At 34.3% G+C, this 20,672-nt stretch overlaps 1 protein-coding gene across 1 annotated transcript in view; it reads left to right on the plus strand.

The window, feature by feature from the left end:
- The window catches only part of LOC135480273 (voltage-dependent calcium channel type A subunit alpha-1-like), a 63,381-nt gene that overhangs the window by 19,864 nt on the left and 22,845 nt on the right, over positions 1 to 20,672 (plus strand). Inside the window, 16 exon segments of the mRNA XM_064760071.1 lie at positions 1,158 to 1,214; positions 5,225 to 5,349; positions 5,713 to 5,831; positions 6,541 to 6,558; positions 7,444 to 7,564; positions 7,796 to 7,985; positions 8,414 to 8,520; positions 10,888 to 10,984; positions 11,691 to 11,851; positions 12,715 to 12,855; positions 13,378 to 13,579; positions 14,161 to 14,325; positions 15,792 to 15,902; positions 19,483 to 19,566; positions 19,765 to 19,881; positions 20,465 to 20,530. Of these exon segments, the coding sequence (XP_064616141.1) occupies positions 1,158 to 1,214; positions 5,225 to 5,349; positions 5,713 to 5,831; positions 6,541 to 6,558; positions 7,444 to 7,564; positions 7,796 to 7,985; positions 8,414 to 8,520; positions 10,888 to 10,984; positions 11,691 to 11,851; positions 12,715 to 12,855; positions 13,378 to 13,579; positions 14,161 to 14,325; positions 15,792 to 15,902; positions 19,483 to 19,566; positions 19,765 to 19,881; positions 20,465 to 20,530 (1,881 nt within the window).

Consider the following 20,672-nt stretch of genomic DNA (forward strand, 5'->3'; position numbering starts at 1 on the left):
AGGTCATATGAATGGAGATTTTGCTATTTGTGCAATAGTAGTTCATATAGGTGGGGATTTACCTATTTGTACGAAAGTAGGTCATATGAATGGGGATTTCCCTATTTGTACAAAAGTAGGTCATATGAATGGAGATTTTGCTATTTGTGCAATAGTAGTTCATATAGGTGGGGATTTACCTATTTGTACGAAAGTAGGTCATATGAATGGGGATTTCCCTATTTGTACAAAAGTAGGTCATATGAATGGGGATTTCCCTATTTGTGCATTAGTCGATCATTTGGATGGAAATTTCGCAATTTGTGATAAGCAGGTCGTATGCATGAGAATTTCCCTGTTACATGAATATAGCCTGTAGGCTGTGACCCAATTGTGCCCACATAGCTTAGCATAACACATACTGCTTAATAGATGCATAATATCTATGAGATATGCTTAGATTCTTCAGACAGATTTACTTATGGTTAAGAATTTTCAATATTTTTACCTATACATGAGAAATAGCAAAGTCATTGATTTTGTCAGAACTGAATAATGTACATGTATAAAGCTATACTTTATACTTTATTCTTTGATGTTTGCTTTGCACCGTAGTTTTTATCACTTTAATATATTATAAATAACATTCTGCTTCTGCTTCTTTTTCACAAATCGATGTATCATTTAATAAATTTTGCACATGTTTATATGATCCGTTAAACTTATTGACATAACTCCAGCAAATCGTCACCTGTTATTTTCCAGTTTGCACAAATGTTCACATGACTCTTTGCTTATAAAAGATTGATCCCATGCTTTGTCCGCCTCGTACATATATTTGCATATGAAGGCAGGCCCCAGACAAATATTATTTCAGAATTCATGCTTTTGATTTTTTGATTTGCATAAATGCATTTATTTATTTTTTTTTTTTTTAAATTTTGGGCATTAAATTTACAAGAAAAGGTCTTTTATGATCAGAACAGTAATTGATTGGGGAAGTATTAGCTATACAGTTCCTACTTTGTGATGGAAAATTTTTTTTTAATTCATTTTGATTTCATTACATCTCCATTCTTGACATTGTCTTCTTGTTTTTCCCGAAGGCATGTGTACCACAAATACATTATGTATATTTATTTATTTATTTTGTTGCCCATTATTCTAATTTCCTACAGACAAAAAGAGAAGTTACTCGAGAAATTGAAGAAAGGTTCATGGTTGACGCATCACCGGTCCGTCCAATTGTCAAATGTTTTGGTTATGTTTATGTTTTTGGTTTTGAAAACTGCCTATATATATATTCTCGATCTACTGCTGGTTTGGCACTGACTTGCTCTGTATCCATGGTAACTTTTGAAAGACGGTGGAAGTTTGGGATACGTGGTTGATCGCTTTTTGTTTTGTTGAATTTTTGGTTTATTTTTGCGACACTGTCACAGAACTGCGTTTGCCTCTACAACATGTGTGTGCCTTCTATCTTTACCTGTGAAAACTCCTTTGTGCGACGTAAGACAGTGAAATGTAAAATCACACATATTTTGAAAGGAAGTCTTGGTGTACCATCTTGATTGACAATGAAAAGTGAAATACACCTCCTTCCTTGTTGATTGAGAGTGAAAACTAAAATAACCTCTCCTGCTGAGTGGTAATGAAAACTAAAATACACATCTCTTCTACCATCTTGATTAACAATGAAAAGTAAAATATACCTTTTGTTGGTTGGCAGTGAAAAGTAAAATACGCCTTTGTTGTACCATCTTGATTGAGTTTGTAAGTACTGTATATACAAAACAGTTCAATTTTGCAGCTTTTTTTGCTTTACTTGATGGGATTCACAATCAGGGCAGGATAATTTGACAACACAACACTCACGATTTGCTATTTGGTACAAAACATGATGTTAGAAGCACCTAAAGCAGTCAATCAGTTAATCAGTCAATCTGTCAAATCAGTGACTTGTTAAGTAGTATCTGCTCACACTAAACAATTGACATCATTTAACAGCACAGCCACAAAGTGCTATGTCAAGTTTGCGCATCAAAACCTCACGGCTTCCAAACCCAAGGCGCTCTTTATTTTGCTTTTGGAAAGTTGCCTGTAAATGTGATCTTAAAATTGTGTCTCTCTTTCTTTGAACAGATGATAGCTCGTGAAAATGCGGAATTTTTAATGGTACATATTCAAAACTGATGTCTATATCCCTCCCACCCAGAAAAAAATATTGTCCAAGTGTGTGAGACGAGTGTTCCGTCTTAGCAACTTGTTAGTTGTTTTGTGTTTTTGTACAGTATTACTATTCCCTAGTCAGTGATTGTGATATTTACATGCATATTGTTACGAAAATTTGATCAAGAATTTTGACAAGTAAGCGTTGCCCTCACAAGTACATGTAGGGTCAGTAAATTGTTACATACAAATTTTTTTCCCTAGTTTATTTTTTTTTTATTTTGTGAAATATTTGTGACTGGGGTTCATGGAGAAGAGAAAAAATTTATCAAATTTAAACAGACAAGTGAGATTTCCACTTGTGATGTCCTCAATGACATGTCCACTGGTGATGTCATCAGTGACATGTCCACTGGTGATGTCATCAATGACATGTTCACTTGTGATGTCATCAATGACATGTCCATTGGTGATGTCATCAATGACATGTCCACTGGTGATGTCATCAATGCCAAATTTGCATACACAATACACAAATGTTGAACATTGTAGACATTGTGGTCAGTTGAGTAGCCTGGCTTGCTTGCTTCAAACCTGTCAGGCACACACCATAGGAAAATAATCAAATTTATTTTCTTTTGTCAAAGTAATATATATATATATATATTGAAACACTTGTCAGGAATCAGGACGTAAAAGTTCAGAGTTGCCTCCCTTGTTTGTTGTCTTTTTTCCTCCCCAGGTGTTGTTTTAGTTTTCACAAGGTCACTGTTATTAAAATCATTACATACATATCATTAATATATTTTATTGCATTGAAAATCTTATCCGGATCTGGTGGAAGATATAATACACTTTGATCAATTTAGGACTTCATCATAAAACCATTCATGTGTTTCAAACAATGGCCACAATATACAGTATCTCTGCACCTGGATGCTGACAAGAAACCATTCTGATCCTCAGTGCGTGCTTTCCTCACTCTGCTGTCTCTCTGCCCCTATGCTCAAAATGTTACCCGGAAATTTGACTTTGTAACAACCCTAACCCTCAATATAGTTCAGTTATCTTATAGTAGTATGAATTGTTCTATTTGCCATCTGCTCCAAACTCATTTTATTTTTGTTAAGAATTCAAGTAAAGTTTTTGCCAAACCCTACTATGAACTTTTTAGTTTTTTACTAGGATTCTGCCTTCTAGTTTGAACTTGAACCTTCTGGACAGTCTTGTGTCCTGTTCGAGCATCTCTTTACTGCTTGAACAGTTTGTTTGACGCTTTTATTCCTTTTGATTTACTGTTCAAAAATTCAAAATTGTTCATTTGTGGGGAAAAAAACAAAACAAGTTATAATGATTAAGACGGGCTTTTGCCTAGATTTTAAAGTTTGAAAGTTAAAAAAAAAAACAATTTACAATTTCAAGAAACTTTAAATACTTTTGAGCACTATTGCTTTCATACTTTTCTCGAATGCTGCCTGCAAATACATGCAATATGTTGCACAAATCCCGATGCCTGCAAATACATGCAACATGTTGCACAAATCCCTGATTGTAGAACTTGCAACACAGCACTTGCTCTACGCTGCACTCAGTTTTTCAACCTATGCAAGCTGCATCTTGCACAATATCTCAGTTTGAATATGAATTTGGACGGAATCGTGCGCATATTTGTCTGAATGTGTTATCCAGGTTTGCTGTGCATGATTTTAACCCTGGCATAATCGGAGTGCTGGAATTCTTCAACCATTTAATCCCCTTTGTCCTATTATTATTATTATTATTATTATTATTATTATTGTATGAATGAAAACATTTTCTACCCTATGCTTAAATTATTCAAGTATTGAACCTTGCATGGGCCAAAAAAAAAAAACAAAAGGTTGAAGATTTCACTGACTTATACTTATATTATATTCTGTGATGACGGAAAGGTTTTCCAGGAGTGGTAAACCGTTCGTGCACTGGCATGCTAATTCTGTAACTATGTCTAAGCAACTTGGTATGTTTTCACAGCATGTTTAGGTGTATGCATGCAAATGAATGATTATCTACCTGTTTATACTTATTGCATATTATCCAGACCTCTTCTTGGTTAGACCTATCAAACGTTCAACGATGATTTGATTTATGTATATATATATATATATATATATATATATATATATATAAAGGTGAATGGTATCATATTAATATGTTTTTATTAACTTGAATACATTAATTTGCTGCTCTTAGACGAAAGTCGAATGTTGCAAGGATTTTGATGTTTATACCAGTCTAAAACATATTTAAACTAGAAAAGTCTGCGATAGGGTTTACCTTCTATAGTAACTCTGGATAAATTTTGTGTTATTAGCCTTTATATAAGCTGTGTAAAGGCAAGGTATTAATTCTACCTGGGGTGCAGTGATTTGATGTTTGCAGACAAAAAGAAAAAACATTGTTAAACTCACTCAGACCCATTATATGTAAGGTACAGTACAAGTAGTTCTTATTTGCAGCTTAAAAACTCAAGTAGAATTCACCATTTATGAAAACCATACAACACTAGGGTGTAATTAGCATATATATGGGCGTTGTCCAGTCAAGCGCTTTGTATGTGGGTTCATATGGCTGTCCGCATGAGCTATGTAAGCCAGACTGTGATTGGTTGTGGGAACTTCAGCTACGTGTAGATGGTGTTTAAGGAATTCTTAACGGTTTGTTGAAAGGAAAAGGAACAGGAACAAAACTTTTCTTTAACAGTAGATAACTGATTATGTAGATTTACATGATATTTATGACAAAAATGGTCTGGCAAGAAAACAGAAAGCTAAACGAGTATGATCCTTTGATTTAACCAACTTAATTCTGTTTTAGAAAATAAATCCGTTAAATAGTAGAGCAGACTTTTGAGGATGAAAAAATGTGATTTTGGGTCATTACATGGTATTAAAGCTTTAGAGGTTAAAAGACTGTTGGTCTTCTAGCATGTTTGATAGTAGTCATTTTAAAGTGACAGTGTGTTTTATTTTAGGCAAATTTATCAAAGGCAAAAACATTACTTTAATAGAATTTTAAAAATTGAATTTCATTTCAGCGTCAACGCGAAGAAATGGAGAAAGAATTGGCTGACCAGTTTGGCGTGGATCCCCCACAAGTGAATATCTGCCCTCCGTCCCCGCAGAATACTGAGGACCTGAAAACTCCACCATCCTTTATGTAGTAAGACACCAATTTTTTTCGTGTCTGAAATAAAGTTTTCTTCGATGAAAAACTGTAAGATTATATTTTTGTCTCTAATCATATTTTTATGTGGGGCACAAGATGTTGTATTTTCCTCCCATTCATATATTTTATTATTTTCTCGTCTTATGTGAGTTTGTCAAAAAAAAAAAATCCAGTGTCTTTTTATGAAACTCAGTGGATGTCATCTGTGATGAGACCAACTTCTGTACAGCTCAGGGTTTCATCAGAATTTACCTGTAAATGTATAGATGACTGAATATGGAAAATTGCCTTATTAAACCAATGACTGATATAAAAAAAAAGTCAACACAATCGACTGTCTTCTTTTTGTGTTTTCAGTAGCTCGGTTGGGAAGACCAATTTGAACCAGAACAGCGTCAGAGATCAAGACAAGCAGCTGGTGGTGAAGGGAACACTACCACGACAGGGCTTGGATAATATCAGTCTAACAGACTCTAGTAAGTACTTGGGTAAAGTTGGGGGTTAATAAAGGTCAAGAGTGAAATAAGCACAAATCTTAGAGGTATAATTCACATTACATTTGACTGGATTTACTGTTCTTACTGGTCAAAATTGCAGAAAAATAGGTACTTTCATTATAGTTAAAACTTATTCAAGTTTATTTTAGGCATACAGAAGTGTTGCCTTTTAAGAACAAGTGATGTAAAGCTCCTAGCATCAGTCACCATCATCTGTATTGGGATACTGTATGTATAGTCTTCAATTAAGAGAAATTATTTCGTACATTCAGATTATATAACAGTAAGGGAATTTCAAGTTGAAACTCCTCTATCACTAAAGGTAGAAAAAGCATTACTGTATCACGTGATCTGTCAGAAATGGTAGACAAGTATTGTTGATCGCATTTACTATAACATGGGCTCCTGAAAAAAAGCTCTGTGAGCTTGAGAAGTCGCCAGAAAAAAGAGGTGTCATCTGTGCCTCTGGAACATGTTCAGGTAAGTGGTCGGTAAATTAATGCCAACAAAGGTTAACATTTTTCACAAGTCTCATGATACAGTAGGAATTTGTTTTTACCTTTAACGGCAAAACAGTTCGAACTCGAAACTCTTTTATTTTATTTTTTTTGCAATTATTCTCAAGCCTTATACAATACATTGGGAAATCAAAAACTTACCTTCTCAATTCCTATTTTGATTTCTCTAGACAAGACAGAACAGAAAGGTAAATTGTGTGAAGAATTGGCAACGTGTATATTTACATGTGTACATGCCTGTGTAGTTTAAGAGGCGGTGGCAGGGAATTTGGTTGTGGTTTGAATCTCACACAGGCGGTGACGGATAAGGACTGTTTTAACAAATACATGTATACGACCCGAGTCATATGAATATGTGTTACATCCACCTACTTAGTAATGATCGATGTTAAGGTCTGACTAATGAATAACTAACTTTTTGACACTGATTTATGATTAAATATAAATCTGAATATGTGTCTGAAATCTGAATATATGTGATTTATCCTATGTTAAATGGTTTCATTATTAACATATATTGAACCGATCGGGGTTTAAAAACAAAAAAAAAAGATAAAAATTTTAAATTTTACTCACAATTGTCTTTCAGTTTGTTCTGCTAATTACCTGCTCCTTTCTGTATTTCAAGCGGTAAACATTCAGATACTATGAGATAATGACCTTATAACTTTTTGTTTAACTCATGGTGGTGGAACTTCCAGACTAACAATGGGGTTGGGATCCATGTTCCTAATGGCATTAAAATGAGATTTCATATTCTTCTCAAATCATAGTGGATCATGCCTGTAATTATTTGCCTCTGTAAAGTCAGACTTGGAACAATTAAACACTGACTTTGAAACGTTACTTGTACATTTCATTACCCTTTTTATTACTTATTTTATCATTTTGTTTTAAGAAGTTTCAAAAAAACGTTAAAAATATTTCAAAGCCTAATGTGTTCCTATCTTCTAATATGGTCCAGGTAATATAGAAATATAAAACAAATCTGGATTTGAAATTGTGTTTTTTAACTTGTGTCAATTTACTTTTGCTTTCACTTTCAACTTACTTTCACTTTCTGTCTGTTTCAGCTGGCTCAGCAGACAGTAGTACAGAGCTCAAACAATCCTCCAATCAGGGAGACAGTGCCTTTGGTGGACCTAAACCCATGCTACCTTACAGTTCTATGTTCATCTTTGGCCCCACCAATCTGTGAGTAGTGTTGTTGTTGTTTTATTAGGCCTCTTTTTGAAGGTGAATGTCTGGAGAATTTCTTGATGTATAACATTCTACAGTAAATTGTCTATGCCAATGGTTTTTATGTGTTCGACAAGGGATAGTTGCTCACTCCTGGGACAAGAGGTTTATTTCACATATAAAATTCTTGTTAATACTAGTGAAAAAAGTGAATATTTATGAATAATGTTTTAATCACTTTTGCAGCATTCGTCGTTTCTGTCACTTTGTGGTCAATCTGCGTTATTTTGACCTCTTCATCATGATCGTGATCTGCGCCAGCAGTATTGCCCTTGCTGCTGAGGACCCTGTCAATGAATTATCCTTCAAAAATCAAGTCCTGAACTATTTTGACTACGTCTTTACTGGTGTTTTTACGGTAGAAATGATACTAAAGGTAAGCATAACCTTAAAAAAAAACTTTCATCTGGTGATGCGTGAAAAAGTTCCCCCCTTTTTGTTGTTATTTAAATTTCTTCTTAAAAAAATATACTTTAAGTCTAATTATTAAACTCTAAATTAGGAAGTTTTACTGAAATATTTAAAGCAGAAAAGTTTTCCGACATTGTTAATAAGAGTTGTAAACTCCAACCAAAGACTTGTAAATACATGCAAGTAAATAAAAAAAGGTAATTTTACATGGAGGACTCATACCAGACCAGTATTGGTCTTATTCTGCGAAAAAAAATGTAACGTCAAACTGGGTTTTTATTATAGACACAAAACAGCATGGTCACCATGACAACAAGAATATTGATGACATCGTACATGAAGGATTAGGGCATTTTGATAGGTCATTGACTAGTGTTATTGTTTGTTCCTTAGGTCATAGATTTAGGAGTTATCCTTCACAAAGGTGCTTACTGCCGTGATCCGTGGAACATTCTTGACGCGACTGTCGTGATCTGTGCCTGCGTCGCATTTGGAGTGACGTAAGTTTTAACTTATGATGTTACGTAAAATTGTTTTGGTTAAACTTCTTGACTGTCCAATTTGCATGTCAGATCATGTGTTTTATTACATGTTGGTATCAGACTACTTCGACTCTATTCTCTATCTTGGACTGTGCATGAGTTAATCTGTCTTCATTGCTAAAATATACAATTCTCAAATTTGCATGTCATTGTTTCATTGGCTGTGTTGTGGAAAATTCAAGATAGAGTTATTGCCGCTATCTTTGGCGTGATGTAATTTATTTTCTTTTGAGATTCTTGTGTTGTATTTCTGCAACTCTCAGTAAATTTTATCATTTGGAAGACAGATATAAATATGAACTTGACAAAAAAAAACAGAATTTCAAAATTTAAATTTATTAATATCTCCTTTATGGGTGGTTAAATTTTTGGAGAAATTACATATCATTTACCATCAAGATGGAATCAAAGCAGTTTTTTAAAGGACTTCCAACTTGCAGATTTCATTTGCCGTAAGTTCATTGCAGTTTGACACACCGCACATGTAGCTTAAATTAAAGCAATGACTCTAATATTGCCCACTCAAATATTTCACCCAAACATGGATTAAAATTTAATCCAGCTTTAACTGATTGTTAAATTAGTTGATCTTGAAAATGTGGGCCAAAAGCTTCTGAAACCTTTTACATTTTCATGGTGATGCCTCAAACTTCATGATTATTATAGTCAAATGTCATTGACTTTTTGGAATTTTTTTTAGAGAAACATGTCTGTGTTTTTGTTTTTTTTTTTTTTTTGTCTTGTCTTTGATTTTCATGTCTTATGTTGTTGTTTCTTGCTGTTTTTCTGTACACTGTTTAGTTACCTAGAAAGGTAAGTTTGGCGCCACCTAGTGGCAGAGTTAATTTTGGAGACGGGTTTGCTTCCCTTTAGATTCCCAGGATAAACCTATTTACGATTCAATTACATAATAGATTAAAAGGAAACACATCATATATAAAGATCTAGTACTTTACTTACAAAATGTCTTTGTTCTTGCTTCTTGCTGTTATAAAGAAAATGTCTCTTTACGTGGCTGGCTTCTTTTGAAAGGTGCAAAAGGATTGTCCAAAAATGTTTTTGTTTCTGATGAATTAAAACAGTGAATATAAAAATGTCCTTTTTATGAAATTTCTAAATGATGATTGGCTTTATATATTCATCAGTAACCTGGTTATATTTAATAAATGTTGCATTTTAAAAATATATGCTTACTTACCGTTACGGCAAATAAAATAATTCTCATTTGAGATCTAGTAGTCATTTTACAAAATTTTGCAAACTCTCTAAAATCAACAAGTAGAGAGTGTATTAGTAATTGTTATGTGTACAAGACAAACATATTAGTAATGGGTTTCAAAATGGTGGCACATTTAGCAGAAGTAGTTTGGAAAGGGTATCCCAACATTCCTTCATAGAAAGTACCCCACTATAGTGCCAGTAGTTTCCCGTTTTAATGTAGATATCATCTTCCCACCTGGAGCACTAATAGGTTTCATTAACAGTGAAATTGGAATTTGATGAAAAACAGGAGTTCCTGAATTTTTTCCCTGTTCTTCTTTCTTATCTGGTTGATATCTGAAAAAAAAAATCATTTCAAGTTTTATGGATGACAAATTATTTAATTATACCAACCCTTGAAACAAGTGTTATTCCCGTTATTCAAAAATAACAAGATGTCAACGAAAAATGTGCACAAATTCTTTTAAGAGTTTTTTTTTTTATATAATTTTTCTTCCTGGTTTTATGGCTTTTTCACCACGATTTTAAGAATCTATTTGATCAGGCATATTCTTATATCAATGATGTTCCCAACCGCCATGTGTTTGGCGATTTTTTCAATTCCACCCACTAATAACTATAAATAGTTACCCCTTCACATAATGGTACAATTTCCTTGAAGTCTCTCTGGCACAGAGTTGCCCTTTTTCCCACTGAAATTTGCACCAGGAGAAGATTAACCTCGTTTCAGAATTGCTTGAATGCTTTAAGATTTGAAGATGGGTGGATATTTGTGCATATACAGAATATACAGTATTTCATGGTTTATCTATGTGAAGCCAAGGTGCCAGGGCTATTAAAATATTTATGTTAAATCAGAATAAAACTAGTGGAGGTGAGGGGGGTGGGGGGAGGGGAGACAAAAACAGTAAAATCATATTTAAAAAATTGAAAAAATACAGATGTTAGAATCTGCTATGAAACTGTCATCACTGAATTTAGAGAACTGAGGGTCTGGTTGTTTGAAATTTTGTTTATTTCTTTATATAATATTTATTTTATGTAATTTTTTTTTTTAATGAACTGCCACTGACAGCGGCTTTTATCTCATTGGTTAATTTTCAGTGACTCTGCTGGCAAGAATCTGAATACAATAAAATCTCTTCGTGTTCTACGAGTGTTGAGACCTTTGAAGACCATCAACCGAGTTCCCAAACTGAAGGTTAGTATGCAAAGTTTGAGGCTGATGAACTTTGTTATGGGTCTGATAGCAGGCCATGAAGAAACATGTTTTAAAGTGAAATTGCCAATAGACATCCAATTCCACAGTGTTACACTTTTCTAACCAAACTTTCGTTATGGGTCTGATAGCAGGCCATGAAGAAACACATGTTTTAAAGTGAAATTGCCAATAGACATCCAATTCCACAGTGTTACACTTTTCTAACCAAACTTTCGTTATGGGTCTGATAGCAGGCCATGAAGAAACACATGTTTTAAAGTGAAATTGCCAATAGACATCCAATTCCACAGTGTTACACTTTTCTAACCAAACTTTTGTTTTAAATCACAATCCCTCATGACACCTTAACCTAGTTAATGAAAACATAGTTAATGAAAACATAGTTAATGAAAAAAAGTCAACACTTTGCATCATGAAAATTTTTGTTATTTTTTTTTTTACATTCAATTTAATAAAAAGTTCAAGCCTTATAATGGCTTATTTTGGGCACACGTTTTACTAGCCCTGCAATGATTTATATGCAAAGTTTCTCCACCCATAAAACCAACCATTACCGCATATGTGACAAAATCCTTGATTAAAGAACAAACCTATAATTTAAATCATAAATAAATAAATTTTAAGATTAAAAGTTTTCAGAATTTACCCATTAATACACATCGATATTGTTGTTGTTGTATCACAGGCCGTCTTTGACTGTGTCGTCAACTCCCTGAAGAATGTCTCCAACATTCTGATCGTGTACGGGCTGTTCCAGTTCATCTTTGCCGTCATTGCTGTGCAACTGTTCAAAGGAATGTTCTTCTATTGTACGGACGAATCCAAAACTACCAAAGACGAATGCCAGTGAGTATTTGTGCAAGAATCACCAAATTCTTGAGCTAACTGGTGTAGTAATACGGTGTGGAGAAAGGCCGAGTAACTGTACATTCCTGATATCCAGGAATGTACAGTTACAAGGTCTGTCTTCCACTTTGCATTAGGATTACATAATAAACGATTTCTGTGTTTAGCGGGGAGGAAGTGAGGATGCAAAGTTCGCAGATAGTATGGGGGTAGTGTTTTAGCTCTGATTCTTCATGTATGATGACATGGCCAATATATGCTTGACCAGACAATTCAGATGCAGGTGGTTAAAACTCTTCCTTGACCGCTAGGCCTGTATATACGAGACAGGGTCACTCAATTGTCTGTCAAAGGTCATATCATCTCCAACACTGATTGATTCATCATACACGAAGACAGTATGACACGTATTAATTAATCTGCCAGGAGAAAGCACCGTTTTCTGAATAGAGTGACGTCACAACAAACGTTTAATAAGAGAGAACTATGATGGCTATGGTCACTCGGGCATGGACCAAAGTTGCTGTGGTGCAGGAAACAATACTCTGATGTTCAGTTAGTACACAAATGAAAATCCGATAAAATATGACACTGGGAAAATTTGAAGAAATATGTGGCACATATTTGTGGCAATATAGTAGATAATATACATGTTTTTTCTTACTATTTGTAGCTGCTTGCCGTGGTGCCTTGGAGGCTCAGAATTATTCTTCTTTTTAGGAACTCTGAAATGTGTTACTCCCCAGTCCTGTAAAATTTGATGCAGACTTGGTCAGAAATGAAATATTGTTGTCAAGAGTGTTTTTTAGGAATAAAGTGGGTCTGCTGATATCTTAATAAATGTTGTTTGTTTTCGCCAATAGGGGGCAGTTCTTTCAGTATCAAGGGGAGGATACTCCTCAAGTGCATGACAGGCAGTGGCTGAGACAAGACTTTCATTATGATGATGTTATGTACGCCATGCTCACACTGTTCACCGTGACAACAGGAGAGGGCTGGCCGGCGTAAGTACAAAGTTTATTTATATACTTATTTGATTGGTATTTTATGCCGTAGTCAAGAATATTTCACTTATACATCGGCAGCCATCATTATGGTGGAAACCGGGCAGTGCCCAGGGGAAACCCAAGACCATCCGCAGATTGCTTGCAGACCTTCCCACATACGGCTGGAGAGGAAGCCAGCATGAGCTGGACTTGAACTAACAGCGACCGCATTGGTGAGAGGCTCCTGGGCTAACCAACTGAGCCACGGAGGCCCCAGTACAAAGTATAAAGGTTGATACTGTCAAAAGTAGAGTCAATTTTCCACTCAGAAAATCACTTATTTGTTACTAAAATAAACCAATTTGAGGCCGAAACATACCGTTAGTTTTAAATGTTGTCAGATAATATTTTGTTGAGATTCTGAAAGGTATACCTGTGGCCTACTAGAAAAGTTTATTTCAGGTGAGCATTTTAGTTTACAACAACTTGTTTGTGGAATTTTTCTTTCATTTTCGTTCATGTTTTGCGTTGTTTCCGCAGAGTCCTGAAGCACTCCATGGACTCAACGGACACGGACGTGGGACCTTCTCCTGGGTCACGAATGGAAATGTCTCTTTTCTACGTGGTCTTCTTCATTGTCTTTCCATTTTTCTTTGTCAACATTTTTGTGGCCTTAATCATCATTACTTTCCAAGAGCAAGGCGAGAATGAGCTGATTGATCAAGATCTGGATAAAAACCAGGTGAGGCTTCATTTTCAGAAGAGTTTGAGCACAGACCTGGAAAACCCTGAAAATCCTGGAAGTTAAAAGGCTAATGCAGCTTTTTCAGGCCCTGAAAAATCAGGTTATCTTGTTTTCAAGCCTAGGAAGCCTGGAAATTAAGAATCAAGAAAGTTTGATTTGATATTTGAGTGGTGTTTTATGCCGTACTCAAGAATATTTCACTTATACGAGCATTGTGGTGGGATGAAACTGAAACCAGCATGAACTGGGCTCGAACTCACAGTGACCGCATTGGTGAGAGGCTCTGGGTCATTATGCTGCGCTAACCAACTGAGTCATGGAGGCCCCTTGGAATAAACTGAACAAACGTGAGCTTCTGTACATTCATTACATAATATGCTGAATACTTCCTCTTGGAGGAATTTCTTTTCTGTCATTTTAGAAATTGCTTAACACGTTGTTGTGTATGGTACATGTGAGTGACAAATTTTTCAGCTGATCAGGTCATTGGAATTGGAAAATATTTATTCCAAGATTATGTCTCTCCAAGTGAAAAAAAAAATTAACAGTTTTCTTAAATGCTTTTTAAATCATTTCAGAAACAATGCATAGATTTCTCCATCAACACCAAACCCATCTGCCGCTACATGCCCAAAAACAAAAATTCCATAAAGTACAAGATTTGGAGGCTGGTTGTCTCGACCTGGTTTGACTACCTGGTTATGGCCCTAATTGCATTGAACACAGTAGTCCTTATGATGAGGGTAAGTGATAAGCTCATTTTAATGCTATTAAATGATTGTTTACAGATTAAATTTACATTAGGCAACACCAATCTTATTTTGTGTTTTACAGGAAAGATGACTCTGAAAAATCCAAACATGGAATAAAAATAAAACAAAAAATAAAAAAAATTATTTTTTTTTCCATGGGGAGGGGGAGATTTTCCTGTTTTTAAAGGCAATTTGAATATAAATATGTATATGGAAACTGCTATATTTGCAAATTAAATGATTTTCAAATTTTATTTTTATTTTTTTTTTTTGGTACTCTCAGAAAACATTGAAAAGGATTTATTATGTCCATAAAACAATTAAGATTGGCGTGGCCTTACAACACTAATAAGTATCTACTGCTGAGCACACCATACCTGTGTGTGGATAAGTTGAGTTGTAATTATTTGTGGATGTTTTTGGAGTTGACCAATTTCCAGTCCATATGAAATTCTATCTGGAAAAGCGAATTGTTTTTTTTTTTTAATAATTGTTTATACAAATTTCGGCCCCTGTTGGGTTTCACAAGTTTGTAAATCTGTTTCCTCTTAAGATTTGCGGGAAATGACTTCTGGTGTAAATTATGCGAAAAGCATTATGTATGGAAAACGTGATTTACAGATTTTTTGTGAAACTTTTGCTTTGCTTCAATTTTTGGCACATAAAGTCTAGAATGACTGGAGTTGGTGAACTGCTGGTTGTGATTGTTTAGATGGTTTTTTTTAAATTAAAGGGAGATAATCCCATATGGACTTCATTATTAAACACTTGTGTGGTTGTTTCTAGAAGGGTTACCTAAGAGTGCACGAACCCACTATAGTTGAACTATAGTTGAACTAATGACATTAACGCTAACATGCTTGCTAAGTACGCATGATCTTAATAATATGACAAGAGCTTAATAACAGAGCCATCTCCATGATTTTTTGTTTTTGTATTAAAATGCCTGTGTAGTCCACAGTCTTTCAAATGTAAGATTTTCTCTCACATATCATTGCAGTTTGAATACAAATGTTGATGAAGAAAGAATTAAGGAAAATTAAGACAATTCTTCATCTTCAAACTGAAAGCATTTATCAGCTGCAAAATTTGAAAAGAGTGGGAAAACTTCAGATTTTCCCCCTCTGTATATAGTTTTTTGACAATGATGGATTTTTCAAAACACTTCTTCTTTAAGACATGGAATTATACCCAATTCTCTGCATATTTCATTTTAATACTATGTTCATTTTTATTCTGTCTAATCTGTTAAGTTTATTTGATTTTGACTTTTTTTTTATATGCCATCAACATTTTCAAAATTTCGAGAAACTTACAATTGAAAGCCCTGAATTAAAATTCTAACAAGTTCTCCATTTCAGTTCTCACCAACGCTTAGCACTTTTTACAGTGTATAATGATGTTATAACTGTATTTTACTTGTTACACTATTACATTGTTACATTATTACGTCCCAGTATTACGGTTCAAGCAAGGAGTACAAGACCACGCTTCGGTATCTTAATCTATCATTTTCCTGCCTTTTTGGCATTGAGTGCCTTCTGAAGATACTGGGGGGTGGATTAAGGGTAAGAAAGGGGCGACTGGTGGAAGGCAATCGATGGTTGAGGGGGTTGTGGGTTTTTGGGGGGTTTTTTCCCTCGTTTTTGTATGATTTTTGCATTTTTTCATGCTGGCAAGTAGTTGAAATAGACAGAATCTTTGCCTTGTTCCAAAGTTTAATATGCAAGTTGGAAGATATTGAAAATTTTGCCAAAATATCAAAATTACAAGTACAAATGTTGTTAGATAATAATAATAATTGGAAATGCTTGTTTTTAATTTTGTGTGAGAAAAGAAAAAGTAGGCAATGAAGCTTCATTGGTCATTGTTTTCTGTAACTTTGCAAGCATATTTGATATATTAGATTGAAGATACATGTTTTGTAAAAAAATATTCTTTTAGAAGTTTATTTTGAGATATACTTGTATGACTTTGGAGCAAGTGCTGATGATTTTATAGTTGTACTTGTAGTTTTAGGTGAGTATGGCACAATTAATATAAACAGCCTGGAAATAATCTCACAGCACAGTCATACTCCCCCCTCCTGGAATATGATAAACTTAACATGTAACCTTTGACCTCCTGTCTTATACACTCAGTACAACAAAGTATGACACTGTCTTGGATCAAGCCACTTTTGGTTTAGCGGGAGTGAACTGAAAAGTGCTTTGTGTCTATTTCCAAGTTTGTGGGTGAAAGAAAAACTTTCCTACTGCCATGGAAAGTGTCTGGGCCAGTTAGATCAATGCTTTGAACACGCTATTCAGTTTATGACTAACAAAGGTGTATGGGACATTTTTTTTTGTACTTACCTGCAGCTAGCACTCTGTTGGCATAACAACTGAACAGGACTTTAATCTTCAGCAGACCAGTTAGAAAAGTCTAACCAATCTAATTTGTATGCAAATATATGCATAATTTATTCAAAACTAAACTACCAATACAATGTGCAAACACTCTGAAATTTGGTCAAAGAGTGCCTCTTACATTCATATTATTTTTCATCTAGTTTACACTCTTTATTATGCCAGCACAGTTCAGGTTGATAAGGAGGTCAGTTTGTTATGTAATCTGGGAGGGTTTTCATCGTTTGTTTTTTTTCCTTTGCCATGGTTTGTATTCTTTTTCCTATAATTAATAACCCTGGGGTTTTGTATTTTTTTTTTCTCTCCATAACATTCCATCCTCGACTATACAGTACGATCCGTCCTCAGATGACACTAACTGTAGTCAACACGAGAATTTCGAACTTGCCCAAAAGTATCTAAATACCATCCTTACCTCACTATTCGCCATGGAGTGTATTCTCAAATTGCTGGCTTTTGGAATAAAGGTTTGAATCCTGAACTATATTGTCCACTTTATGATTCCCCGTCAACTGTTTTTTTTTTTTTTTTTCTTCTACTTTGTCCTGTATCAAAGACAACCGTTTTTCTCATTTTTTTTTTTGTTTTGTTTTTCGTTTTGTTTTGTTACAGAGTTTGTGAACCAGTAGCTGTTGTGAAGTTTCTGTTTTGTATTCTGCTGTTCCACACTTTAGTACATGTATTGTACCAGTGGTGTTGATTTCATCAGTATACTGTTCGTTTTGGACAAATTTGATGTGAATTCCATAAATATCAGAGAATGTCTTTAATCAGTTTACTGACTGGTTTTTCAAACATTTAATTCATTACACAAAGGCTGATCATTGAACCACGTAATCTGGAACGTTATATTGAGTGAAGACAAAGTTTACATCCGTGTTCAATCATCTGTATAACAATTGATTGATTTTCAGGAAATTTGGGTGGTGTTTTATACCACACCACACAAGGATGTATCACTTCATATCAAGAAGGTCAAATTTTATTTGAAGGATACTAGGTAGACCCTTTCCAGGTTTCTGGCACTTTCCCTGACATAAAACTATGAAAAGCAAAAATAGCAAAAGCTGGATTTGAACTTGAACCATTGAACCATGGATTCTCTCATTTCCATGGCACAAGTACAGGGCTAATGAAATAGATTAATTCATTATTCTATTTTTGGCGTTGCAACATAAGGGAGCGTCCCCATATATCTTGCATTTTTTTCTTCACTTCACAACTGGAAATCCCAAACACAAAAACAAATGATTGTGTCACAGAGTTTTTTTTTCTGAAGTGTGTTGATGTCTGCTCACAAATTATATCCCTCAACCAGTAATGATTAAGGACAGAATTTTGGCCTCTTTCTGTCATAAAGTGCTCGTTAACTGACTTTCGAAAAACTTCACATGCTGCATTTCCTTTTAGCAAAATTTGTCTGGAAGACTTCTACAGAGATCTAGCCTACATTTGGTGGTTTTCTTTGTTTTCTCCTCTGGACAGCTTATATCCAAGTTCAGTCTCTGCCGTAATTAGATGACATTTTGTTGACGAAGTTAATAATTTGTTTGCCTTCCCTCACCCCCTCACAGAATTACTCTTTGATTCATGTTTTATGTGCACATCAGAATTTTTTTACGTATAATTTTCCATTTATTTTCTTGAAATACATGTAAAAGATGAAGTTAACATAATTTGTATTGACAGAATTTTAGGGAAAAATTGCCCCATATTTTTTCATTTTGGATGTCGACTTATTTAATAATGTCTTAATAATTATAGAGGATGAAGTGTTGAAACCTGCTCCCTACTCTTTCAAATTTTATTATAAAATCTCACACTTTTTAATTAACAGTTTTAATCACACTTTCGGGGGAATCTACTCTCCTCGACATTAGATCCCGCACCCTTTATTTGTATGTCATCTGCATGTTGATTTATATATGTGTTTTAATTGTTGTATTTGTAAATTTCACCACTGTATTCCTACACGTAAACATTTATGGTTTGAAGTATTTGACTTACCCAATGTGTGGAATTTTCTGACGTTGTCAGCGAATTCTTCTGCTCTCACAGGAACAAAAACATTATTTAACATTTCTAGATTTGTAGAAGTTTTATAATATTGTGTAAGGAAAATATTTGTTCAGTTTTATATTAAATGATATCAATTTATAAAGTTACCACCTCAGCGTAATTGTTTACAGTAGCTGTTTTGGACAAATAATGAAAGAAAACATTATAATCTTCAGTTTGTTAGCTTTTATTTTGAAAGCTATGAAAGTATGAATTAATATGGAATGACCTTTTTGACGACATTAACCTGTCAACCTAGTGAAAGCAGAAGAAATTTTACATAAGACCATCAATAAATTTAAAATAACTACAGTTGATGTAGAAATTAACTTGTTGTCAAGCTGCTTTGAATATTTTCCTGTAAGTCTTCATTGCATTGTTTACTGTTGCCAGAAAACATTATTTAAATGACTTCAGTCAATAAATTTTTTGTCCGATTTGGGATTCATGATTTTATTTTTGAAAGAGAAATATAACATTAAATGTTGTCAAAGAGTTGTTACTTTTTATCACATTGTACCAAAAATCTGGAATCTGGTAATAACAGGTAAATATGTTTTTCATATAACACTGGAACTTTAAAAAATTGTAAAAGTAAAGAGAAAGAAATGTGACAACAGTAAGACAGTATTATTAGTTATCTGTTTATTTTAAAACGGGTATCATTTGCATTTTTCAATAGAACTATTTCCGTGATGGATGGAATATTTTTGATTTTATCACTGTTCTGGGAAGTGCTATAGATGTCGTCTTGAGTGAAATTCAGGTAAGAAAGTGCAGTTTAATTATGTTGATTTTTCTTTATGGTTTGGCCCCATATCTGCCAGATTGTAAACTGAAGTAAAAATACTATTAAAAGTTTTAAGTGTTTCTTATCTTTCAAATTGATATTTCATTCCTATTTTGCAAAACATGTATTTATGGCAGTGTAGTTTAACAACATGAAACATGCTTTGCTTTCCAGAACTCCCAGTTTAATTTGAGTTTCTTCAGACTGTTTCGAGCAGCCAGATTGGTCAAGCTGCTTCGCCAGGGATATACCATCAGACTTCTGTTATGGACTTTCTTACAGTCATTTAAGGTATTGCATGCTCATTACTCAAATGGGCTTAAGTATCTGAATTCTTTATATTTCAGTTATCTAAACAAACCAAAAAACTGACAGTAAAGCAGAACATGCCTGAAACTGACTTTTAAAATTGGCAATAACCCATTTCTGATTCTAAAAATGAAATATCCCACTTCTGACACCAAACATGAAATATTCTCAGTCAACAATTTTTAACTAAATCAATAAAAAAAAAATTCTTAATAATATACCACTTCTGACACTAAATATGAAATGTCCCACTTCTGACACCAAACATGAAATATCCCACTTCTGACACCAAACATGAAATATCCCACTTCTGACACCAAACATGAAATATTCCACTTCTGACCCTAAACATGAAATATGCCACTTCTGACACTAAACATGAAATATTCCCACACAACAATTTTTAACTTAATCAATTGTTAGAACTCTTTCTTCTTTCTTTTTTTACCTTGCTGAAAATCACATTTCTGACTTCTTTGTTCATTGAATCTTTGTTCATGCAGAAATTTGATGGCTTTTCTGATGGTTTTATGTTATGCTAATGCTCATCGGGTCTTTTTTCCAGGCTTTACCATATGTGTGCCTGCTTATTGTGATGCTCTTCTTCATATCAGCAATTATCGGAATGCAGGTATGATGTGTAAAATCTTGAGGTAAAACTATGTGGTGGGATTGGCATAGTTTCAAATTTGCCCATTTATATCTGAGTCAACCCAGAGCAGTGACAACAGCGTGGTATGGTGGCAAATGGTAACGCAGATTGCTGGAATGTA

The sequence above is a fragment of the Liolophura sinensis genome, chromosome 13, assembly GCF_032854445.1.
Source record: "Liolophura sinensis isolate JHLJ2023 chromosome 13, CUHK_Ljap_v2, whole genome shotgun sequence".
Classification (NCBI taxonomy): Eukaryota; Metazoa; Mollusca; class Polyplacophora; order Chitonida; family Chitonidae; genus Liolophura; species Liolophura sinensis.